The following is a 26,194-nucleotide window of genomic DNA, read 5'->3' on the forward strand; positions in this document are numbered from 1 at the left end:
CCTTGCAGATGGAATAAAATGAATCATTTCCAACAGGCAAAAATTATATTCGTATTGAAATTCTGTCACTTCTTCTTTCTGCTGCACGGAGAGATTTTGAAACCCGCCCCGCCCGTTTAAGTCCCACTTGTTCTTCAACTTCTTTAAATTTTTTAATGCCCAGGGCTAACTTTTTGAATCCAGGCACTCTCATTTTTACTCTTAACTTCACAGGAACATCTTCTAGTTTTCCTTGCTAGTGAGTAGTGACATATAAAATGTTATTCAGCAGTATATTTTGAATGCATTGACGAGCCATAAATACTTACACAGCAACAGTTGACAACACAGATCTTTTTTTGTTTAATTTGAGCATTTGAAGTGCATAGCGACGTCGTTCGACTCTTCTGGATTCAACACTAGTTGATAAAAAAGCTCCTTAGTTCCAATGATTTCAAAAAGGTAGATTGATAAGCCTAGATAATCCGTTGGGACCAGGCCCTACTAGCACACTTACGCCCATTGGACGTCTCAATTGCGTCCATTCCTTCTGACCTGGACGTCCGAGGTGGACGTTATTCTAAAGATTATAGAACGTCCTGATGTCCTCTCCGTAGAATGTCCATACCGGACTTCCATTTGACGTCCTAAAACGAACGTCCCATTGACGTCCGGAAACGAACATCCATTTGATCTGAAAGCGAACGTCCATAGGATGTTTAATAATGCATTTATTTGGTCCCTCACTGGACGTAAATCTAACCATAGCGTTTACAAATAAATTAGAAAAAATTCTTTCAGAAATCAGTTTGAAATTACCATTTATTTGACAAAAACATACACTACAAATACGCATACATGATACGCAAATTATACACATCAAACGCTAGCCTACGGAACACGAACAGGTGTATCAGTAAAGAATTTCATTGGATGATTCTTGTGGGCTTGGCTGCACTGTAATCGACGGTGTTGGCTGCACTGTAATCGACGGTGTTGGCTGCACTGCAATCCACGTTGTTGGCTGCACTGCAATTGACGTTGTTAGCTGCACTGAAATAGACGGTGTGGGCTCTCAAACAGACCATCAAACAGTGACTGGCAAAACCATTTGAAAGTCTGGTTCACCCCACCCAAAAAAAATATAGAAGTTAGATGGGGACAATCTTACAAAAATGTTAAAACGTACGTAACGAAACTGATCCTGTCCTCGATGTGGAATAGCTTTAGTTTCATTCAAGTTGCATTTTAATTTTTCTTGATTTTGGAAATTTCAATTCCCAAGAACTCTAGGTTAAATTTTTTATTTAAGAAGACATCTATATGGATAAATTTCAATTAGGAAAAGAGAGCCGATTCTCTCTCATTTCAGTATCCTTTTGAAATAACATGGGATTAGAAAGATACTAACATTTCTGACGAAGAGGAATAATATTTTAAACTTGCCAGTGATAAACTACTGAATTCCCGCTGGCGGACCATTTATCTTGGTCCGTGGTCGACATCCATTCCATCTTGATTTTCTGTTAAACGTATGCTTCGGTATTTATCTGGGATTACCTTCATTATTTTCCTTGTATCATTTTCCATTTCCAATTTGTTTGGCTTACGGGAAGCGGTTTGAATACCCTCTAGAAAAGAAAAACGTTATTGTTTACAATTACAATTTTGAACTAAACCAATTTTGAAATACAAACCAAACACGGCTGTAGTAATCATTGTATGCTGAAGACCATGTTTTGTATCGATCCCTTTTTTGCTTTTCCTTCCCAGTTTACATAAGCCATAACTTTGATCGAAAAAAACTGATTTCCAAGCCCATTGTAAACAGTTACTAACGGATCAACCTGACCTATAAATACAAGAAAATGAATTGTTTCTTAAAAAATCGTATTCACTTTAATTTTAAGTACCAATTGATAATAATTCTCTTTGTCCAGTAATTGTTGTTCCAACCCTTTGATTTCTTCTACTTCCTTCAAGGGTGCGATTTAAAAAGTGAGATTTTCTGCTGCTGGTAGAACATCAGCTAGGGTGAGATTATTCAACTTTCCATCCATTATGACAAGTTTGTCCATAAAATTTGTTAATGTGTCGTTTTGTTTCAATGTGTCCCTCACCAACTTTTTTACAATTTTCTCAAAACCTGCAATTAAAATCAAGCATTTAATAATGAAACAAGAACATATTAGAGGAAATTACTAATGGGATATCTCGAGTATACCTTCCGTGTAAGTTGGCTGAGCAACAACAACTTGATCACGCTCACCCATTTCTCTCCTAACTACAGACGATGAACCATCAGCAGTTGGCGATGGAGAGTTAACATTAAACAATGAAGTCGATTGATGGATTTCAGAGAATTAGCATTGGGACGTTCTACTGTAGATCGTGTGTTGTCAGAAATGGACGGTATTAAAGCCAAGACAGAATCGACACAATACGACTGACTGTATTCTGCGTTTTGCTGAAAGAACTGCGTGGGTACATTAACCACTTGTTTGGTTGTTCGAACAGCATTTTTAGACAATCCTGGAGGAATAGAAGGAGTGTCAAATTGAGTGGGCCCGTCCATTCCGACAGTATACTTGCATCACAGCTGGAATCTTGTGATTCATCAACGGTGAATCGTTGTCCTGTCCTCTTATTCCTATAGCCTTTACCCATATTTTGTTTTGTTTGGCTTTCAGATGCAGAGTCGATATCCGATTGAACATCAGTTAGATTCTCTTTGGCACGAGAGGCCTCATACGAATCTAGAAAATAAATATGTTTTGAATATGAACTGCAATACAAAAATAAAAATAAAACATACCAAATGTTTCCCTGATCTTGCACTGATAAAGAAACCAATCTGGTTGTCGAGTTTTACGCTTATTCACTGAAGCCCTCTCCCCAAGAGTCTTGGGATACTAGCACCGTGTCCCGTTGTTAACCCCCAAATCAGGGACAGTGGCAAAATAAGGGTAAAGAAACGTTAACAACGTAAATAACGTGTTTCAAGTTGCAGTAGTTAAATCAACCAGAAAATATTTGCCAGATTGAACCTGCGCTAACAGAGATGAATTTTAGTATCTGATAATGACGATGTGCAGCTCTGTTAAAATAAAACTTACAACTGAAGACGGCATTGAAATGCTGGTATGTAAATGAATACTTCTTTCTTGTTGTAGAAAAAATCAGAATCTATGCCTGCAAAGTAAGGTAACCATTAGTGATTAGTTGTCAGATAAATCAATGTTAATTTTTAATCATCGCGTGGTCAACAACTGAATGTCAAACATGAAGAAACAAGGAATAGAACAAATTACCAATACAATTATAGAAATGTTTCGACTCTAAAGCTTGAATACAAAACAAGAAATGAAACTTACTAATTTCAGCTAAAAGGCGCAAGAAAACCATGGTACTACTTCGATTGACCTTATTGTCAAATGTACACTTACCAGTTGACAATTCAGTTAATACAATGTCACAACCTACATCTTTAGATTTGGATGATGACAATAATGGTGTACTTGATAATGGTATGTAACTTTTGTCCATAGCTTTTTTATTTATTGATTAGCTTTCAATATACTGAGTTTATTTATAAATTTTAATTATTTAGACATGTACACCAACGAGCCAGACAGCTCTGATGATGGGTATGCTGAGGACACACAGTAAATTGAAGATGATTTTGACTCCACAAGTGGTGCTTCATTTGATGAATTCGAAAATGATGCATTTAATTGGTCAGTTTATGACAAAGAAGAAATGATTTCAGAGAGTATTGAAGATGAGAACGAATTTGAATCAATTGTCAAACAAAGTTTAATCCAATGGGTGGTCGATTGCAATATCCCCCGTTGTCACGTTAGCAATTTACTTAACATACTTCATCGTGATGCAAATCTGACATTTTTACCACTGAATTCAAGAACACTGTTGTCCTCCAAACGAGGAAAACTTCAATTAACGGATACGCCACCAGGGAAATACCAGCATTTCGATGTTGCAGCAGCCCTTTTAAATGTTCTTGAGGCAATGGCAGCTGCTGGGAAGGAAATCCCCAATGTGCTTTACATTCTTGTGAATATTGACGGTATCCCGTTGTCGAAAAGTAGTTCGAGTGATTTGTTGGCAATTATTTTCAAAGATCTAGGTTAGTTGTTTTGTTTATGTATCAGAAATAATTAATTGAATAATTGGCTGGAATGATAATAAATTAGTTCACGAAACAATAGTAAAATTGAATTGTATTTTTTTTCGTATAGGTTGGGACGATATATTGGTAGGTGGTATATACCACGGCGCCAAAAAGCCCACCAACGTCAACGATGTTTTGTCTTCTTTCCGTGGCGATATCGTAAGACTGTGAACTCAAGGATTACAATTTCGTGGGAAAAAAATTTATGTGGTGCTTGGTGGCCTCTGTTGCGATGCCCCTGCCACGACGTTTGTGATTAATATCGCCACCCACAACGCATACTATGGTTGTAGGAAATATACAACAAGAAGCGTATGGGAGGGAAACATTGTAACTCATCATAGTCAACGAACAACTGGTGGCCGCGTAACCTTTCCTGAAATCGTTCCATCTTTGAGAACCGACGACTCCTTCCGAAAACGCCTACAACTAAAAAATCACCTCAAGGATGGCTGTAAGTCAATAATCGAAGACGTACTAGATGATCTTATTGAACTTGTCGTGTTGGACTACATGCATCTAGTGTGCATCGGAGTAAAAAAAAAGGATTTGAATACGTGGGTCTGATACGAACGATATACGATGAATACGGGAAAGTCTGATAAACATTTTCTGGTGAAACTATAGATTTTATTTTTGGTTTTCTGTTGAAACTATAGAACACATCTGCTTATTTAGTTGAAATCAGGAAATACATCTCAAACGCGACTAGATTTGCTGTATGTTTTGCCCAGTTGCGTATAAACCATTTTTGAGTTCCGATAGGTAAAATCATATGTTGTTACTACATGTCGCTATAAAAATTCTTTTAAACGGGTAAATGTGCAAAACTTACGCGACTTACGCTGAGTCTCTGTTGAAACTGTACGTCACTTGGGGTGCGCAGTTGTACGGCGCTAAATATGTCACTTTTGTCCATAACTTAATACATTTGGCGAATGATGTTCGGAAGCATGGCAACCTGGATGAATTCAGTGCCTTACCCTTTGAAAACAAACTTTAAAAAATGAAGTATTTGTTGCGAAAAAATGGAAAACCACTACAACAAATAGTTTGGCGATTACAAGAAATCGACAGAGCTAAAAGCAACCAAAAAATAATTTCAGGGAATTCTAGCTCATCTATTGGGCTGTATAAACTTAAGGGGATCCATTATGCAGGCCAAGTTGTATAACCTGAGTTTGCTGGGGTCGAACATTACAAGTCTTTGCGTTTCAAAAATGCTGTGCCATCAACGTCATTATCTGAAAGTTGTGTTTTCCTTTAGAATAAGAACGTTTTTATGATATAAAATATCGTCAAACATCATGAACGGGGTTTTTTAGTTGGGAGAAGATTTTTGAACAAGGAAGACATGTATATTTTACCCCTTACGGTCTTCTATTTTAGACAAACTATTGGTAGCAAAATTGTCTCCTCATCTCGAATCTGTTCCCCTAACTTCTGTAATATGTGTAAAGCATTTTGCATTCCAATTACGATACCTCAAAACGGATCATTCTTTACATGCCCACTTGAAAATCACTGTCTTTTTCAATAAAAACTGATTGGTCTGACAACTTAAAATTTTCTGACTTTTAATTTTGCATAATCAATAAAATAAATAATAAAAAGAACTAGCTTATTTATCTTAAATATATAGATTACAAATTAGGATATCCATATGAGATCCATGAGACGTTTGGGAATTAAAGATAGGTATGTCCGTTTTCGGTCAGCTGGGGACATCCTATGGACCGTCTATTTGATACCTTTTTCTGTGATCCGTCACTTCTGACAGGGAGGACAGAAACCTCCCGTAGAGCAAAAGGGCAAATGACGGCTTGATCCCGAGTTTCTGTCCTCCAGGTTTTTCCTCCCGTCACTTCGTAGTCGATGGCAGGACATTGTAGAATGCCTGTGCAAGGTTTAAGGTGACGTTAATTCTGGTTTATTTTTATTTAAATGTCTGACCATGATTTTGTCAATCTCAGTGTCGTTTATACAAAGTATAAAGCTGCTTGTCTTCGTAAGTTTTTTTTCAATTTTTATTCTTCTTAGTCCCAATTTATATTGTTGATCTACCTTTTTACAGAGCAAGGGTGATCCAATCACGTTTGCAGCCTTCGTTAAGAACCACAGAGATTTTGTACTGCCATCTACTTCATCCTGTGTTTCCCATGTACAGCCATGTACTTCATCCCGTTTTTCCAAAGTTGCACCACATACAAGTTCCCCAATTAATATGAGTAATCTTATTGGGGCACCAAGTTGTTCCTTCAGCAACAGCTTGCCAGCAAATCTGTATTCAAGTGTAGGATTCTGTGACAAGTCTTTGCGAAATGTCCGAATGGCAAGCACAACACCTACGAGTAATTGTTTTAAACTTTGTATTTTTTTTTTAATTATTTAAATATTTATTTTCCAGTAAGTGTCCCTGTTTCATCTATCACAGTGGAGTTATTCTTGTTGGGAGGACCCAACTGTTTTGAAACAAAACCAATTGATGCAGAGAAATTAGACATTCTTAAATTGTATAACACAGATAGCAGAGAAATCAAACTGTCTTTGAATTTGAATGGAATTGAAACAGCATGTGCCATCAGAAAGTAATAAGTAACCGATAATCATTCAGGTGATATAACCATTATTAATATTTTGATTTTACAGGGCATACCCGGTACTCCCCAAAGAAGGCTCTCAGTTTGTTATGTATAGATGCAAAGGTGATTCGAAACGGTTGCAAAATTTAGGTGTTACTAAACTATAGACTTGGACAGTCCAGAATGGACTACTAAAATATGGACTTCCATCGAAAACTATGGACTTTCAATCTAAGAACTGGAGTTTCTTGTAATTTGTGTACTAACTGTGTTCAAACTACTACGTATAGGTGGGTTCAGGGAGCAACAAAAACTGTTACCAGCAAAAGCGGAGCGAAGTGCACAAAGTATTATTTTAAGACCCAGGTGGCGAAAAGATCGGTAACAGATGATAGTTTTCAAAAACGTGTAATTGTGTGTCCCAAATTGTATCCAAACCGAGTGTTAATAAGATACTTAGGAGACGAAAAAAGTGCTAAATGGTTGGCCCATGGCAACTCGAAAAATCCCAGTATGGGGGAAAAATCCAGTATGGGGGAAACGGCTTTCCTCCTGTCGGCCATTCTTTTGTTCGATGAGTAAAAGTAATACGAAATTTTGAAAAGGAAATATCCGATAGTTATCTGAAATGGGGAGGTAGAGACAGTAAATGAATCTATCATGGCCGACCATTTGCTTACCACTACTTTTTTCTTCGCGGTGGAATAGTTGGGCGTTGCCTAACTGCATACACTTTCATCTCAACGGATGACTATTCGTACCGTATGTTTGTTAATATTTTTAATTGAAAAGATTATATTCGAAAGTAGTTCTTGGCTTTCTTTTCGCTCATTAGTGAACAGGTTTACTCGAAATAAGGCAACTATATTTGACATCTTACAGCTGATAGAGAAACCAATGTTGCAACAACGTTCATAGACCGTCCTATTACAAGTTTGATTACTGTGTTACTTTAAGGCTATTATGCTGCTGGCGGTTACTTTTAATCTAGTTTTGCAATCGCTTCACGTATTTTCCCTTTCCAGCGTTTGAGGGTCGTCGTTACTGCGCCGGGCAATGACCGATACGGTTTAAAGATGAGTTCATCGTTTGAGCTCTGCCAGTCTGATTGTTATTAACATGTGAAACTATTAGCGGCAACGATAGCGTTTAATCTGTTCTCTATAATTGAAATAAAGTAAACAAGCTGCCCACGCTGGTGTACGCAACAAGTCAAAGCGTGTACACTTGGTTGTTATTGTCGTGATACTGATAGCTTATCTCTTCGGGAACGGGTTCGAACGAATTTCGCGGTAACCGTCAGCCCGTCAGGCCCAGCTTTACAACAACACGATTGTGATTCAGTCGTTTGTCCAGCTTTAGATTTTGAATCCATATCTCGACTGCTTTGGTCGAATTTGCTCCCCCGTACAATAAATGTTGAATCCTTTGACACCTGTGAAACTGTGAAGAAATGATTTACAAGAATTGCGCACTTGGCACACAGGAAAACGGGAAACACTTTTCTGTTTAGGTCTGTGTTTAATGTTTTACAGCTGACATGGGGAAGTGACCTGAATCTGCTTATTGCAACTCATTTGTATTTTGGGAAATTTCTCATTTTAGATATTCGGATCGCCATGTACTCTGCTTATTGTGCAGTCATGGCAGCGTGTTCATATTTTGAATCATTTTGGTTTTGGAAAGAACCATCGATGTCACTCCTTTCTAGCCTTTTAAGCAACAATATTCCTAAAAATTTGCTGAAGTTATGACGTTAATTAACGAGGTGGATGCATTCACAGACCAGCAGTGGTTGCAACAACTCGAAGTGTTTTCACAGGCTAATTACTTTCAAAAGTTTTTTTTTTTGTTGTTTAAATGAATCGCTAGTTTGAACACGGCCGTGATAGAAGTCAATATTGTCATGCCATTTGTTACCCGAACACTACTAGCGACCAGTTTATGAGCGGGATTTAAAAATGTCTAATCTAGTGTCTTGAATCTCTGGCAATTGTTGCTTATGCCTCGTTTGTTTTCAGCCTTTTACAACTTTTGAGATTCCCACGAAAACCGAAATGTCTTCTTGGAAACCGACCCTTTGTTTGTCGTGACTGTGGGCGTTATGAACATGAGCGATCTAAATTATTAAGTGATATACTGTAGTACCGCTCACTTATCATTGGCACTATTGACTAGAACTCTTTCTTATTAAAAGGGTGGTTGAACCCCGTTGAAATCACACTTTCTGTGCAACATTATTGTTGGTAGAATCATTCTGCTCGCAACTTTTACACCTTTAAGTAACAAGAAAGTCGTTGGAATGAGTCTGATCGATTCTAGCAGCAACATGTGGATTTTTTGTTTTGTATTTGTTTTTGTATCTGTCAATGCGCCATTAAATGAATCAATGAAAATGATTCTGGACTAACAGCTACTAAACGTAAAGTGCCGAATGGCCTTCAAAGCCAAATTTCTAGTAAATATAAAGATGGGGCCGGAAGGGTTTTCAAAAATTGGGGCCGGAAAGGACACCCTTCTGGCCCTAGCGTAAATTTTCCAAATTTGGGCCGGAATGGTAGGGCCGGAATGGTATAGGGCCGGAACGTCATAGGCCCGTTCAAACTACTACGTATAGGTGGGTTCAGGGAGCAACAAAAACTGTTACCAGCAAAAGCGGAGCGAAGTGCACAAAGTATTATTTTAAGACCCAGGTGGCGAAAAGATCGGTAACAGATGATAGTTTTCAAAAACGTGTAAAAGTTTTCAAAAACGAGTGTCCCAAATTGTATCCAAACCGAGTGTTAATAAGATACTTAGGAGACGAAAAAAGTGCTAAATGGTTGGCCCATGGCAACTCGAAAAATCCCAACAAGAATTTTACCCGAACAAAGGATTCGGAGTTGCAAAAATTAAAAATGGTAAGGAAAAATATCCGTTGAAAGTGTACAGCGAAAAGTTGGTGGAGGCATTGGTGAAGAATGTAACGGATGAAAGACAAAACGTAGGTGTTGTTCGAGACTTAAAACCATTGCAAAACACGATGCACCGAGAACGAAAGCACGTTTGGGTGATGATGAAATTTATCATCTTATTGAACTCAAGGAAGAAACGGATTTTATCCATAATGATATCGTCATTTCGCCATTCCCAATATAGTCACTTGCTTCAGTGAGGGTAAGAATTGTAATATACTGTTTCTTATTCAATATATTCGTTATATTATTTCTGAACTACCTTAGAAACTGTATCGGATTTTCTTTTGCTTATTGAACGGAAGGAGTTGTCAACGATGTGTCTGTCGTACAACACAACTTTTGAAATGGTTGATTTCTATGTGTCGGGTCTTTCATACCGACACACTAAATTTGAGGAAACTCCCGTTATTCCGTGTTCATGATTCACATGGAGAGGATAGAATATGTGCATAGCTTCTTTTTTTCACGTGTGGCGGAACTCGTTCCTGAAATTGCAGAATCCAAGCGAATTATTATTGTAACAGACGATGAGAAAGCCATGACGAACGCTGTTTTCAAGACATGGCCAAAAATTCCGTTGTTCCGTTGCTGGATCCATGCGTGGCAAAATATTAAAAACCAATTACGAAAATGCAATATTCGAGACAAGGTTTCGGTTTCTCACTACAAGAGTGATTTTATCAAACTTCTACTCCAAAGATCCGAAAAATCGCGAAAAATCTTACAAGTCGGTGCTTGCTAGATTTTATTTTTACATGGATGGGACAAGGTAATTAAGAAATAAAGATTTTTGATTATGCAAGTATAGTAGAATTTATTTTTTTCTAGGATTTTGCAAAATATTTTGATAAAAAACATTGATAAAGATATCGACAAGATGGGTTCTTGGGTTTTGATACCTGGGCAGACTGGTGAGTACCGTCGACGACACAGCTTTTAGGGCAATCATTACTACTTTGAATCCCAAAGCCAGTGCAATGGGGGCAAAGAAGTTGAGAAAAATAGTTGAAAATGAGCGCAATGTCTTTGAAGAAGAAGTAACAGCGGCCATGAGTTTTTCGGTTGCCAACGTTTGTCTTACTGCTGATATGCGGTCAACGACTCACCGTAGCTGGATTGGAATGACAGCCCATTGGTTAGATGAAAAAATTCTCGTGAGGAAATCGGGGGCGCTGTGTTGCAAAAGAATGAAAGGTCAGAAACTAAATGTTATAATTGACAAATGAACAGAACTAACATTTTACAAAACAGGAAGCAACACGCATGATCTTATATCTGGACTTATTGAAGACCAGATTAACAAATTAAAAATTGGTGGAAAAGTGGTATTGTTACAGATAACTGTGCCAATATCAGAAAGGCAGTGAGATCGATGCAGGATTGTGCGCAGGAAAGAGAGACCGCTCGTCGTCTGAAAGCTATGGCAGCTGCGAAAGCTAAACCAGGGAGGAGTATAGAGGAGAAAGCAGTCCTATCCCGTGCTGTAACCCATTGCTGTCCGGGGAGTGGAAGCCGCCCGCCAGTTGGCAGCACAATGAGCCAACTGCTGCCAACTGGCGGGCGGCTTCCACTCCCCGGACAGCTATGGGTTAGACTCCCCCCCCCCCCCTGTTGAGGAATAGCAACTGCTTTCTCCTCTATACTCTTCCCTGGCTAAACGGCAAGAAAAGGCAGGGAATAAATCTTGGAAAAGCAAGGCCAAGAAAGCGAAGCAATCAAAAAGTGAAAGTAAATATTCCATTTCAGCACCGAAATACTATATGCCATAATAATTAAATTTTTTTTGTATCTGAAATGTTAGACGATCCTTTTAACACTGAGTCCTCCACTCAAAGAGGCCAAAATAAGGGGTTTTGGGGGTTTAAAATTTTTGGAAAAGGGTGATTAAGGCATCGCAGCCAGTCCCCGTTTAAATCATTTTGTGTGGAATTTTACGGAAAACCCAATGGTAAAATCCGTAATGTTCTAGCTAGCATAGTTTTTAAGTTATTCAATAAAAACTAAGGGACCCCACCAGAAATTGTAGCGTTTTTTTCGGATTTTTGACATCAGTTTTCGGGCAAACCAGACCTTTAAAAAAATGTCATTTTTTAGAATGAAAGATTTTACCCCCCTCTAGAGACATCTCGCTCCGTTTTTTTTTAACGCTTATTAGCAGAGATATTGGCAATTGAAATCTAGAACATTTTTCGTCATTTTCTGAAGATTTTCGCCATTGACAGACGTCATTTCGCCACGCCATCTAGCGGCCGATTTTGAAAAAAGCAAGTAAGATCTACTATTATTCTGGCCATTAAATTTTTTTCGAACTCCAACCATCGATTGCCAACGAAGCCCAGCTGTTTTACATCGATTCCATTCTTTTCTCAACAATCAATTTTAAAAAATTTATTTGTTTAAAAAATTTAGTGAATGGCTCTGGTAGCGGGGATAGTAGGGTTTAGACCTGTAGTATATATCATGGAGGAAAGGTTAGGTTAGGTAAGGTTTTATCAAATTTTTGAATATTTGCTTTTTCTTTGAAATCAAATCAACCTTTGAGATATAAACAATAATAATCTTGTTTTATTATTAACGATCAAAGTATTCCCATTCCGAACTGATTAACATCGATTTTAACCTTTATTTCACAGAGAAAAGGTTTTTAAGCCGCTTCACAATTATTTCCTTTTTTTCACGTACGGCAGATCAACGATTCAAACTGGAGTAGACGTATGATGTGTGCTCGTTCTTTACCAAATAGAAACTTCATACGTGAACTTGAAGAATATCGCAAAGTCTTACTTTGATTAATATAGTGAACATGAATTGTATTTTTATTCAGACTCGCAGCTAGTGGTAAAGTTTGTGTGTACAAGCCTATTACAAAATCATTTGTTGTATATTGGATCGCCCAAGAGATTGTGCACAATTATATGACGGCAAAAGTGTTGGAAGGAATAAATACAAAATTAATAAATCCGCATTCCGCAAGTGAGCATTCATTTCAAACACTGGACCTTATCTGGCAGATACAACAATGAGGAAACCAAAAAGTGTCGGTGTAAAGATTCTCTCCATTTCCATTCAGAGCCACTAGTCGCTTCTGTACAAATTGCTGCGAACAGGTGGCAGAAAATCCAGCCGGTACTTGACAGAGTCCCGAACATTCTGTCGTTCTGCAAAACAGGATAATTGAGTTTATTTCTTGAAATGGAATGTTGGTTTTTAAAAAACTTACGCGCATCTCTCAGTTCGTACAAGCTGTGTGTTTTGCTGATCTGCTCCATCTAAATTTACAACGTACATCCAGTTTCCACGAGTGTTGACAGCAGTTCGTGGTGTAATAAACGACGATGTTGTTGGGCATAGCTTTTCTTCGTTTTCAATTTGACGGGTTACTCGACTATTGCTCTGCAAAGACTGTTGACGTCTAGATGGCATTGGAGCATACCTCGACCGCCAATGGTCATGCTCAATTTTTCCGTTGGCATAAGGGCCATTATAAGGTGGCCTTGCTACCACAGCATGATGTTGGGAGGGTTGTGAAACCGTTGCATTGCTATAGTCGGATAGTTTGAAGTGCATGAATAACATTTTTTGTTTGAAAAGAGTAATATTACTATGTATTTATCTATATACCTTATCATCATTGAAGTCATCATAGAATCAGTCGATTCATCTTGTAAAAGCGTTTTGAAGTCGAAGCTGTAGCTTTTTACTAGATATTCAATAACTTCCCTAAATTCGTAAAAGATATCTTATTTAAATTCAATTGAAAATACTTTAAATAAAAACTAAAATGATTACAAAGAAATTTAAAACAAAATCTCGCAAGAACTGCAAGAACTAGCATTTTTTTCGAATTTGGTGGGTTAATCAGCAATGGCCGTGGTTATGTTGGGATGAAATAGGTTAGTTAGGCTGGAAAGAAATTCAATCTAATCAGCATCCATTAAATCGCACCCGACGCAATCGGCTTCAAGGCAAGAAGAAAAATATTTCCATAACTGTTGAAGACCAAAAATAGGACTCAACAAGAACAAGGTTGTCGGTGGTCTATAGCTGTCCCTGTCCAGTTTACTTGTTAGCTCGGAGGGAATTAGAGAAGGCCATTTCCGGATTCAGTAAGCAAAATGCCCATCCGGAATTATGGCCTTCTTATTGAGTGTGAACTTGTTGAATGCAAACATCATCTAAATAGCAACTAGTGTACGCAACAAATGTAAAATCAGAACTTCTGTAACTCTTATATGTTTTCTCATGTTTTCGTGATAAAAACCGATAAAAACATTGTGGTTTATACAAAGGAATTGTCGGAAAATCGCTTGTTAACAATTTAGCGCAACATATAGTATAGTGCACAGTTCAGAAGATATTGACGCATCTGGAGATGACTGTTTAACATCACTTCTTCAGCGCTTTTACATATAGTTATAGGCTACAAAACTGTAAGGCTATATCTGTTAGGTTTTTTTTATAGCTACAGTCATAATCAATTTTTTTTTCTATTTCTATTTTATACAGTCATAATTTTTTTTTCTATTGGCTATAATGTATCATTAAATATGTTTTGCTGTCGAGTGAATTCTTTATTTATTTATTTTGTAAATTATTTGGGCGACCTACTTGTATGAATACTTTTCATTCATCTTGTCTTAAAGAATTATAAATGGGTCTTTATAATCAAGAAATTGTCACGGACGGCGGCCTTTTTCTTCTTGTTCTGTAAACATTATGTATACGTTCATTGTTTGTTTGAAACAAATTGTTTCCATGGACGATTGAGATGACTATTATATCGAGCGTATCGAGATTATAGCGTTCGGAAACTCGGATCGAGTGCCAAATCTCACCACAAGAAAAAACTTAATTAAAAATAGGAACAAAACAATTTCACGCTATTAATTGCAACAACGTAAAACACTACGTACGTACTTACGTGGGGTAATAGTCTACTTTGGTGCAGAAAGTGTCAGTAGGTCCGGCACACGATGGACGTTTTCCAGTGGGTGCGGGCAAGTAAGGTTGTGATCCCTGAGGAGAATAATGGGGCTTGGGATGAGGGTATCCAGGATTTCCATCGGCGAACTGGATGATCACATACAACAAAGGAAATGCTAACCAGCAGAGGTTGGATGATGGATGAACCATTTCGATCAAATTACTGCGTTGACTCTAAATAATTGAATTGTGTTACATCTAACAATACAAGTAAAGTGTAAAGATTTTAAAAAAAAAGTAAGTGAAAGTGAAACGCCAAGAGACGGAACAAAACGTTGCCTTACCGTCTGATTTCTATCAGAAGACTGACGACTCGGACTCAAGTTTTTGTCGACTAAAGCGACGTTGAGCGCCACCATCTTCATCCGCCTTTCTCTCTCCCTATACTACCTTACGTCAAGGTAGGATTGCTAAACGCGTTCGGCTTTGATTACTAAGGGGATTCTGTCCGCTTCATTACTTTCACCTTTTATTGTCGCCCTTTAAAGGCTTAGAAATAAGATATCTTTCCGTAGTTATTTCCCAGGCTTCCAAGTGTAGCAATTTTTACGAACAATGTTGAATTATATAATTCTCTATACGGTGGGATTTCCCCTTCATGGCCGTCTCAATCGCTTCCTATGTCTCGCTAGGCCAGTGGAATCGAATATCAAAAATTTTGCCGAAATGGCGGATGGAAAAACCCGACCGCGAATATGTATTAGAGCCGTCACGCTAGAAATATTTTTATGACACTTAATAGACCTTGAGTACAAAAATAAACGAGTTGGCCTCGAGTGGAACGAGACAGCCAAATTACAGTACAAATAAAGATAAAAATAAATAAATGAAATATACATTTTTTTCAATAAATTTTGAATCGAAAATTATTTGATCAAGCAAAACCACTGTTCAGCTTCTTTAACCACTTGAAACAGAAAGTCTCAGTAGGGCGTCCAACATTTTTTTTTTCTTGCGGTGTTTGTTCAGCTATCTTGGATTCTCGAGGTTATGGAAATCACGATAATGCGCATTAGTTAAGAAACGACTAATCTGGTTGTGATGTCTTAATGTAGCCTACCCCTTTTTTCGTCTTCTTCATTATTCCCGGGTTTTGTAGAATTTATTAAAGTCAAAGAAAAGAAAAGAAGGATGGAGGACACCGTCGAGGACAAGGAGGAGGTACACCGAGAACATTGTTCTCGATGTAAAATAAAATATACCTTTAAGAGAAAAAATTCCTTTGAACGATAATAAAGGCATTTAGCGAAGGTGGCCGTGAATAATTACAGGGCGCAAAACGCGGACAAGAGTTAAAAGAAAGCCAAGGATCCGCACGTTCCAGAGATGGATGTTCGTCAGCGCTAATAAAGTCTTCGTCATCCATTCAGTAGTCAAGGCTCTAAAACGATTCCAAGAAAAGATATAGAATCGGTTGATTGATCAAAACCTTGGAACGGCTTAATTGCCTTAGCAAGTTATTCTAGGGTACTGCTAACGTATATAGCCTCGGTTGACTGACGAGCTCTCCTTTAAAAAAGATGACAGTGCCTTTACCGGCCTTTATTTTGTCTTCAGCAGTTTCAATTGGTTTCTTACAAACTCAATATTTCAAAAAAAGCAGCGTATTCCGTTACATGAGACAAACAGACAACAATAGAACCCCTGCTGATATTGCTTCTGGCCAAAAAACCAGAAGGAAAAATTACTCTGCTTCGACCCTTCGAGCTTTAGCCAAAAAAAAACTGCGAAGAAACATTATCACGTTTGCTCGTTCCTCAAAAATATTACGTCACTGCATGATTCATGATTTATTAAAAAATTCATTTTTTTCTCAAAATATGTGTAAGATTAAAAACTGAGAGGTGACTTTAATGTTATATATTACGAATATATTAAGAAGAAGCTTTGCTACTTTCTCTGCGGCGTATAGAATTCGAAATTTTCAACACATGTTATATGTAAACACTCACTGAAGCGTGCCCGTATCGTATAAAAATTAATGGTTCTGAACGATCAACAGGTGTGTTGGGTTTGACGACTAATGCGCTTTTCATCTCACCGAAAACATGTTTTAACCAAGACAAGAATAAAACTCCCCCTTTTCGGGAAAAATCCTCACGACCTGACCACCACCCCTCCCCCACCCCCTAAAAAAAGGATCAAAAATCTTAAGTCTAATTTTATTTTAAGAAATTTATACCTTTTTTGTCTATAATATGAGGTTTCTTTTATTTGCTTACGCTTACATCCGCTTACATCGTCAACTTATACTGATTGGAAGAAATGGTGCCCCATATTCGATTCCACAATAATCTCAATAGCTGCAACCATAAGAATGTTCAACTACCCTTACCGCATCAGGCGCGGCTCCACTAAAGCGATGTCCCTTAAATGTTAAATGTTCAATAAGAAATTAACATTAACTTTATTAACCGTCTCCTTCCTACACACATTTTATTATTGTGCCTTTCAGTTGTCAAGGGATTCTGCTAACAAAAAGTTTTGGATTTTATGCCTAGAGGCTAGATTAAAAAATAAGTGATTAATGTTCATAGAATTCCGGGAGACCACGGAAGGTTATCACAGGGTTGTTCACGACTGTACCCGATCTAGTTGGACCGCACTCCATTTTTCGATGACTATTTAATTGCGAAACTCCAATCATTATTTGACGCGGTTGGCACCTCAAAAACTATCGAATAAGTAGGAATCTTAAGAATTCATGATATTAAGGGACGAAAAACTATGACATTGAAAGAAATGAGATTACCATTGGAAGTAACGTAATCCATGCAGGCTTGGTGTCTTCTCGCCCATGGCGAGTACTTCATAATATAAATACACACATTGTAGGCTACATGTAGAAACAAAGCAAAAGGGATGATGTGACTACTCCAAGAATCCCTACAGACCCCGATCCACCTAGGACTATAGTACAAACACAGAAAAAAATGAAAGTTAACTCAAAATATATTTGATTGCTTTTTTCAATTTCTAAGTTTTGTCCGACATTAGGGATACAGTTGGTGTTAATTGTCACTGCAATTGTCCATCTTTCACACACGAATTCAATGATATCCTAAAATTCTTAAAGTGGAAATGTCATTTCCACCCTATTTATTCCCACGTCTGTTTACCAAATGGTTTGTCAACAGGTTGCGTCAGCTAGCGTCTTCATCGTCAACTAGTAACAAAAACAGCCAAGAGTAGAATCAACAAAAAACCCTAGGTCAAATATATTTGTATTCTCTATATACCCAGAATCTCTTATCTACATAAGAACAATATAGTGATTGAACGGTAAATTTTTTATCCCAAGTTATAGTAGTGAGCTGAGTAAAAAAAGAAACAAAATTAACGAATTCATCGGCAATCAGGAGGAGATTTCCTGGTATTTGAATTAGCCTTTTCTCTGTAATTACGAAATTATTCAAATCAGTTTTAACTGTTGATTTATAGAATCGTGTCAAAACTGAATTACTGGGCCAGATCGTGATGACGCTGTACAACGAAAAAACGTACAGGATTGACGACATTGATTTCGACAGCAAGAATCCAATGTCGACCTACCACTGTCGCAAAGAGGATCGGGACATTAGCTACAGGGAATATTACACAAACCATTACGAGGTGAACATCAAAGACGATCGGCAATTTTTGCTCGTGTCCCGACCCTCACGAAACAAACCCGACAACCAGCAAGGCGCCAGCATGAGAGATGATACGATCTATCTCATTCCGGAATTGTGCGGAATGACGGGACTTACAGAGAAACACAGGTCTGGATTCTGGTTTATTGAAACAATCAGTTGATTGAAATTTGAAATGTTTTCTAGGAACAACTTTAAAATGACGCAGGCCGTTGGGAATATCACGCGAGTCAAGCCGGGCAGACGGGTGGAGATTTTAATGAAATTCCGTCGCCGATTGGCCGAAACTCCGGAGGTATAATTACTAGTCAATTCAAAAATGGGCATCGAGCGAAAAATAACTACCTCATAAAATAAAAAAAATGTCAAAGTGACGTATTATTTTAGTCAACCCGCCCCTCCCCCCATGTCACACATTCACATTTTTGTTAACTCCCTCCTCCCCTCGAAGCGTCGAGCACACACAACGCCTCTGCCTCAAAAAGAAAAGAGGACATGACTGTCAAACTTTGCTAGTTTTCACTTTTGCCCGATTTTGATCTGCAAATGGTTTCAAATAAAAATAGAGCAAAAGCGAAAACGGACAAAATTGAAGGAGATGTCCGTTTTCCTTGGCGGGTGGTGACCGAATGAAGCAGCGCTGAGAGTTTTCCGGGTCCCGGCCTCGCCTACTACGCAAGTTGGATCTTTAACGCCGACATGCTGGTATCATTCTCTTTCTCGTGTTTCGTCTTGCTTATTACCCCAAACCGAAAAAAGAGGGTGGACCGGTGGGCGGTAATACGATGCAACTGTTAGTTTAATAAATTAATGAAACTCGATCAGAAGGGAATGTTTATACCAAGAGAGTCGGGTGGGGGTTCCAGGTTCCTAACATCAATTATTTTCACAAGAACTATTTAAAGCCGTCTTTTCCTTTTGTGGGATCAGATTCAGATGTCTCATAAATCAGCCCACCAATTATGCGCAGCCGATTTCTGTTATTGAATGAAGCGAAGAATTTCTATTAAGTCAGTAAAAGAGAACTAAAAGATGAGTAATACTTGGTTATGTCGAATTGAATGAACTGCAGTTGTTTGCAGAAGAGCGAGAATGTAATCAAATGCCAATTATTGCCATTTGGACCTTAAGTAGAACGAGTAGAACCTTCTCACCATCGCCAATATATACAGTTTCAAAGAACTTCACCATAATATTTTTCCCAAATTTATATATACCCCCACCAAATTTTTTTTAAATGTTTCTAACAAGGAAAAAACCGGAAAAAAATTCAGAGTTAAAAATTCGAATGGATCGCTCCTTACATGAATTTGATGGTCTCACACGTGATGGCGGCTCGAGGGACGAAAAACGGCGACAGTAAAAGAAATGAGATTGCCATTGGAAGGGATGTAATCCAGGCGTGGTGTCTTCTCGCCCATGATGGGTTCTTCATAATATAGATGCACACATTAGTACAAGTAGAGACTCTGTTCTTTTCACGTTGCGTTAAAACTCATAAATTACTCAAAGGTATGTTAAAATTAAGACAGTTAATGAAATATATGACCACAGATAGTCGGAAGTTGAAAGTGTATTCCGTTTGTCACTTCTCCATGTAGACAAGAGTCACACACAATTGACGGGGGGGGGGCATACTGACATAGCAAATATCAGGACGTCATCACTACCTCCTACCTCCTCGACCCCTTCCACGCCCCCTACCTCTTCCTCCCCTTCCGCCTTCATCTCCACCTCCTGCACCTCCTCTTCTTCGTGCTTTCGCTTCTTTGATAGCTTCAGCTCGACTCAACAGTCGTGACACGGACTGCCGGGCTTCCTTCTGCTTCGACATCTAATAAACAAACACGCACGCAAATGACAAAAGTTGTGAATAAGTTGACGTCAAACGAAAGAAATGGAAAGCAATGAAACTTACTTTTCTTTCTGCTTCGGCTTGGACTACAGTACGATGAGCAGCCAGTCGTTCCACAGCCTCGACGTGGAGTCGATCTTTCCTGTCGTCGTAGCGGGTCTTGAGCATGGCCATCAGTTTGGCCACCTTCTGTTCTCGAGGCTCCAGCACCACAGCGGGACGCTGAGCTCTAACGGCTTCGATGGTACCTGGTGCATGGTCGGCCTTCTTGACTTTGGGCCGATTAATGTAAGGCAGTGCACTTTGAAGGGCCCGTGGAATCACCAGCGGTTGTTTGACGTGAGGTTTCCGTTCAATCGGCGTGTACATGCTGTCCGTGTTCGCCTTTGAAATTAGAAAGAAGAACGAGAAAGAATTAGCGAGAAATAAAAAAGAATTATCTGTTGATCCTGTTTCGAAATACCTCGTTCTTGATGTTTCGTTCACGTTTGATTTGGCCCAATGTCTTCATTCCTAACCAGGTATTCTTGGCGTCGAGAGGTAAGAGCAGAGAGGTTACGGGTGTGTAAAATTCCGGAACATCCACGCGGAACCAAGTCCTCACAAAAACGATGTCTACGTACATCCACAGAGTGTGTTATTTAGTTAGGTGCAACTTTAAATTACAAATTTCGGCTTATTTACCGCTAAGTTTGATTTTGTCTTCAAAAGTGGCACGGAACGATCCTTCCGGACTGCGGATGGCTTTTTTAATCTGACCACGGATGCCGGAAACGGTTCGGATCGATGCTCCTTCGAATTTGGCCACTTCCAGGGTCGACGAGAACATGCCCTCGATAAAGGCCGTTTTGCGGTAAATCTGGAACGGCGTACCGACTAATTTGAGTTTCTTGACAATCTGAGTCGACTTGTCCAAATCGAGAATCGTGCCCGTCGCTGATATCCTAAATCCAGACTATGCCAAAGCAAGAAAAACAAAAATCAAAATTAAAAAATTACTTTGGAACAAATTTCAATTAATTAAGGGATTTGTACCTGAACTTGAGAGACGGACTGAACTGCCAGCAAACCTGTGCCTTGAGGTGTCAATGGACCCCAAAACGAAGCTGTACAGTGCATATGCTCTGGTGTGTATTTGAGCTGTCTGTGACGTCCATTGTGATCGTGGATCGAGTAAAGCGGAATGGTTTGAAATCGGCGCCAGCCCAACGAGAGGATCAGCGGATCCCTCGTTTTTAGGATACGTCGCTGCCACCTATGTTTCTTCAGACGAGCCTGTTTGTAGAAATAAGAAATTTAAATAGATCCCTACAACAGTACATGCACGGAATAAAACCGAAATAAAATGTTACCTGAACAAATCCAATGTTCTCCTCGCCGGGCAGCAAAGCTCCAACGATCAAGGGATAGATAGGGTTGAAATTCGTCAACAACTCGCAGGGAACATCTGCAACTTCCATCCGGACGTACATTCCTGGTCTGTAGCCTTCGTACTGGATCCGGGTTTCGTCATCCATGCCATCAAACTCACTTTTGTTGAGCTGGGCCTGTTGATCCATCTCTTCTTTGAGATCGTCGTAATAAGTTTTGGTTTTCTTGGACCCGCCTTCGTCATACTCGGAGTTGAATTGTTCCTTGAGTTTCCGTTTCTTTTCAATCAACCTTTTGCGTTCGTCTTCTGGCGACTCATCTTTATTCTCGGCACCGCTTTTCTTGTCCGCTTGGGACACCTCTCCAGTTTCCAGGTCTTCGAAATCGCCTTCAGAGTTCATATCGTCGAGATCATCCATGGCCAGCAGTTCCTCGGCGTCTTCGTTCTCTTTCCATTTGCCCGTCACGAAGCAATCGCGGATACTGTCGAGCACGTCCGCCTTGGTCCAGTCCTGCATCTTATCCACGTGGAAATGGGAACTATCCACGTGATCCTTGGTGCTCAGAATGTTCTGAGTCGAACGCCGTTTGTCCGACGCAATCTTGAACAAACCGCCCAGCCGGCCACCTTCCTCTTCGTCGTCACCGTCCGATTCATCGCTACTCTTCTCTTCTGTGATATCCGGACCGTAAACTAATTTGCGCAGATTTCCCTTGCCTGTCTGTCGTTGGTAAAAAGCTTCGGAAGCCTTTTGTGCCAGGTTGTCTTTCCATTTCAAGTCGATGTCGTCGTCTTCCGATTCGTCTTCCTCCTCTTCCATATCCACTTCCATCGACTCTTGTGCTTCGCGTGATTTCTTGCTAATCGGAATCGGCTTCTCCAAGGCCTTTAAAGTGGATTTGATTTTTTGGTGGACCTCCATATCCTTGTCGATTGGTTTCTTCTTGGCAGTTTTGGTTTTCTTTCGAGCAGGTTCTTTAGTTTCATCGACTTCATCTGTGGCGTCGTTGAGATCGTACAAGATGGAGCCTCGTCGAAATTGTCCCTCAACGCCTTCCACCTTTTCTTCAATAATGGTCTGCATTTCATCGTCTTCGTCACTTTCTCCATCGCTCTCGTCCTCGTCGAGAAAGTCGGCAAGCTGTCGGCGTAATTTGGCTGTAGCGCTTAATTTTTCATTGCTAGTCACGTTGGGATTGACGGACGGCAGTTCGTCATCTTCTTCTTCAGAGACTTCGTAGACCAATTTTTCTTCTTTGTCCTAGAATTACAAATGAAATAAATTTCTCTACTTCAAGCTCGACAAAATGAAATCACTATTACCTTAGAATTGATGGGGTGTAATTTAATTTCCTCAAAATCTTCTTCATCGTCCAGTTGATCCTCTTCATCCTCCTCGTCGTCATCATCGTCACCAATTTCATCGTCGAGATTGTCATTAAAAACAGCCCTTCTTCTCGTCCTCCCAGAAACTTCATCATGAACGATTTCCTCGCGAGGTTTACCATCCGCCACTTCACTGCGAAATAAAAGTACGCGTTAATTATATGAATATCTTTTAAATTCGATTCAATCCAACTTACTCCTCGTCCGGTAGCTCATCGTCTAGTAGTTCCTCGTCTTCGTCATCCGCCCGAGTCAGAGTAGGTCCTTCTACTCTTGATTCAGACATCTGTACATCCAGCGTCCTTTGCAACTTCATCAGCGACGAGATCATCTCTGATTTAGGATTTGTAGGGTCATCCTTTTTGGAGTGAGAGTGACTGCCGCCAAGCTCAATGTAGATGGAATCCTTGTCGTAGATGATACCGCCCACCCCAGACATGGGGGCATAGATCAGCTTCTCTTTTTCGACAAGCGAACGTTTTTTCAATTTATCCGGTAAAGGGCAAGGATCGGGAAGAAAAGAAACATCTTTAAGGCGGAAATCACCACAGCCTGGGATGTGGATGGGGCAGTGATTTCTCAAGTGGACACCACGCACGAAACCGTAAAGGCAGATGTCCCGATTGCATTTGGGATTCTCGTGTAATCGACTGGGAGGTGTCATGTCTTCCAATCGGTCCACCAAGACGTAAGGATGAGTCGATCTCCACAACAGAGGTCGGAATTTCATGACCGAGATAAAGCGGCCGAGGTTCTTGATCTCGTTTTTAGGGTAGGTTCCGTGGAGTTGACCAGAAAGGTAAAACAATTTCGCTCCCTGGTAAACTTCTGTCCAAAATCTGTGCTTCAAAACTTTTTTAGTTTTTTTCAGTTGTTTGTTATTCTTGAACATGTCCAGATGAGTCAGAACGCCCATTACTCGGGGGAATCCATGCACCTGGTAATCGTTCGAGATCATAAATTTTGAACACAAGGAGTATGCTTCAGTAAATCTTACCTGACAGATGTTGAGAAATTCAAAAATTTCCATTTCGAAGCCAAACGAAGCATCAGTCAAAAGCAGAACAAGGTCAGCCACTTTCGCGATGTCTATCATTGAGTTGATGTCGTTATTGCATTCCATAAAAGTCACCCTTCGTTTTTTACCTAGATTTTTCAAGAAAAATAATAAGTTTTAGATTCAATATTGTAAAAATTAACGGATAACGCATTACCCGTGACGATGGTTACGGGCCCCTGTATGGATGTGATATTCTGTCGTGTAAAGTTTTTTATTAGAGCTTGGAGTAGAGTGGTTTTTCCAACTTTGGGTGGGCCAACAATGGCTACCATGATCGGTGGGGGTTCTAATGGAGTCCTGTCTACTAATGGAATATGCTGCTTTTTCGTTTCCAAATCTTGGGCCCTGAAAAAAATTGAAATTGTTAACAACGAGGGAACAAAAATGTTGTTGGCTCTGAAAGAGACTTCATGCAAGCTTTGATTGATTTTTGATGAACCAAGCGATTTACCTGTGAAAACGTTTCTGAGCCTTGGCTACTGACTGGATAGCAAAAGCTTTGGGGTTGCGCTGACGAGCATCCATTTCTTGAACGTGCGGATCCTTGACTTTTTTCTTGTCCGCTTTGCGCCCTACAAATTTTTACCATCGTTAAATGTTTTAATCTTCAAATACTGTATTCAGAAAAGTTATGTACCAGCACGGCGTTCCCGGTGAGCCTTTTTCTTGTCCTCAACATGATCCTCCATCCTTGCTCCCTTTTTTTCACTTGAAAATACTTATAAAATCTGTAATAACTGCACCTTGACAAGTAAAAAACTGAAACTACGAAGAAGAAAAGGCCATGTGGAAGGACGAGGAAAAGGAAGGACGAATAAAAAGAGCAGACGACGAGAATTGTCAAAAGCTCTATCTAGTGTTGCTTTTGGGAGTTACTTTACAATACCATCTGGGATTCAGAGATGACACTAAATACAGAAGAAGATAAAAAGGAGAAACTATTTGCAAATAAATAAATTCTTTCCGTTTCCTAACTAAAAAAATAATAATAGCGATTAGCGAAGGTCCTAGTCATTTTTTATTGTTTTCTTACTATTTACTAGAAATATTTCGTTTCAAACACAGAATTAATTGGCTGCGCATAATTGGTGTGATCTGTGGTGCCGGGTGATTTATCCAACCTTCGCCTCCAATTAAACTTATAATAAATTATTTTACAGAAATATTTAATTTTTGTTTTAATATCCTCCGCTTTTTGGCTGGACGTTGTGTAAAAGATAGAGGGTTCCTAATTTCCTAATGGATCCTGTTGGTTCGTCTGCTAAATCACACGAGAGTGAAAAATTTTAAAATGAAGAAGAACAAGTCAATGAAACTTGAAAGTTGGTTTGCAAGTTGGGAGTTGCATTTGGTTTATTAGTTTCTGAGTTTATCTTTATCGGAATTTACTTATTTAATTGATGGATCTTCTTATAATCTGAACCTCGTTTTTTTGTCAAAGTCGTTTGAACATTTCAATTCCCTCACCCAATCGTCGTTTATTCTGTTTATCTGAAATTTATAACAGGCACCCCCTAAGTAGAAAACGAATTTAATTATGTTCAATGATGTGAAATGCCTTATAACTTATAAATTACTGTTGAGTTAGTATTACTTGCTAAAAAATGTTAAATAATAAAAAGACAAACAAATGATGATGGTATAGTTTTGGTTTAAGAAATTTTATTGAGACATTCATACAAATCACGCACACACAACTTGACACACATTCTTCAAATTCACACTCCATTCATTGACACGAAGGAAGCTAAGGAAGAGAAGGAAATGAGAATAAAGAAGGGTAAACAAAAAGAAAAGAAATCGGTTCGTGATATTGACAATGTTGATCCAACAAAACTTAAATTCGACACCCATTTAACGCGCATTCAACAGCTAGCAACTATATTTCCACAATGGTGCGAAAATATTTCGACAACAGATATATAGCGTAGATACTTCGACCTAACCTAATCTAACCTAACCTTAACTACCTTAACCTAAACTTAAAAACTAATTGTCGAAGTACTTAGGCATACACTGTGTCGACGTATTATCGCACCAGTCGAAATCTAGTTGCCATATGTCGAAGGTGCATCAAATGGGTGTCGAATTTAAAGTTTTGTCGGATGAAACTACCAATATCCGACCCAATTTATGAAAGAAGAAGATGACGAAAAAGATGAAGAAGAAAAAAAGGATGAAGATTTAAGGGGAAAG

At 39.1% G+C, this 26,194-nt stretch overlaps 3 protein-coding genes across 3 annotated transcripts in view; all 3 read right to left on the reverse strand.

Moving 5' to 3' along the window:
• LOC124312357 (collagen alpha-1(I) chain-like) overlaps positions 1-26,194 on the reverse strand; it is a 1,404,094-nt gene that overhangs the window by 418,463 nt on the left and 959,437 nt on the right. The window lies entirely within an intron of this gene.
• LOC124312430 (protein spaetzle 5-like) lies at positions 12,509-15,077 on the reverse strand. The gene is made up of 5 exons (XM_046776938.1): positions 14,978-15,077; positions 14,632-14,867; positions 13,332-13,430; positions 12,931-13,251; positions 12,509-12,868 (listed from the first exon to the last, which is right to left on the reverse strand). The coding sequence occupies exons 1-5, from the start codon at positions 15,056-15,058 to the stop codon at positions 12,697-12,699; spliced, it is 909 nt and encodes a 302-aa protein (XP_046632894.1). The 5' UTR covers positions 15,059-15,077; the 3' UTR covers positions 12,509-12,696.
• Positions 19,881-24,804, reverse strand: LOC124312279 (ribosome biogenesis protein BMS1 homolog). The gene is made up of 12 exons (XM_046776747.1): positions 24,636-24,804; positions 24,450-24,570; positions 24,153-24,343; positions 23,936-24,084; positions 23,136-23,875; positions 22,876-23,071; positions 21,533-22,813; positions 21,216-21,455; positions 20,865-21,135; positions 20,644-20,795; positions 20,244-20,564; positions 19,881-20,159 (listed from the first exon to the last, which is right to left on the reverse strand). The coding sequence occupies exons 1-12, from the start codon at positions 24,685-24,687 to the stop codon at positions 19,992-19,994; spliced, it is 3,882 nt and encodes a 1,293-aa protein (XP_046632703.1). The 5' UTR covers positions 24,688-24,804; the 3' UTR covers positions 19,881-19,991.

The sequence above is a fragment of the Daphnia pulicaria genome, chromosome 8, assembly GCF_021234035.1.
Source record: "Daphnia pulicaria isolate SC F1-1A chromosome 8, SC_F0-13Bv2, whole genome shotgun sequence".
NCBI classification, from domain to species: domain Eukaryota; kingdom Metazoa; phylum Arthropoda; class Branchiopoda; order Diplostraca; family Daphniidae; genus Daphnia; species Daphnia pulicaria.

Bases quoted from the DNA above. Each gene is read 5' to 3' on its own strand.
- LOC124312430 (XM_046776938.1), bottom strand. From the start codon at position 15,058: ATGAAGATGGTGGCGCTCAACGTCGCTTTAGTCGACAAAAACTTGAGT. The intron at 13,431-14,631 runs GTAAGTACGTAC...TTACGAATTTAG, and splicing joins AAAGTAGACTATTACCCCAC to GGAAGTTATTGAATATCTAG. The intron at 12,869-12,930 runs GTAAGTTTTTTA...CCTGTTTTGCAG, and splicing joins GTACGAACTGAGAGATGCGC to AACGACAGAATGTTCGGGAC.
- LOC124312279 (XM_046776747.1), bottom strand. From the start codon at position 24,687: ATGGAGGATCATGTTGAGGACAAGAAAAAGGCTCACCGGGAACGCCGT. The intron at 21,456-21,532 runs GTAACATTTTAT...TTCTACAAACAG, and splicing joins AGAACATTGGATTTGTTCAG to GCTCGTCTGAAGAAACATAG. The intron at 20,565-20,643 runs GTATTTCGAAAC...CTAATTTCAAAG, and splicing joins AACGAAACATCAAGAACGAG to GCGAACACGGACAGCATGTA.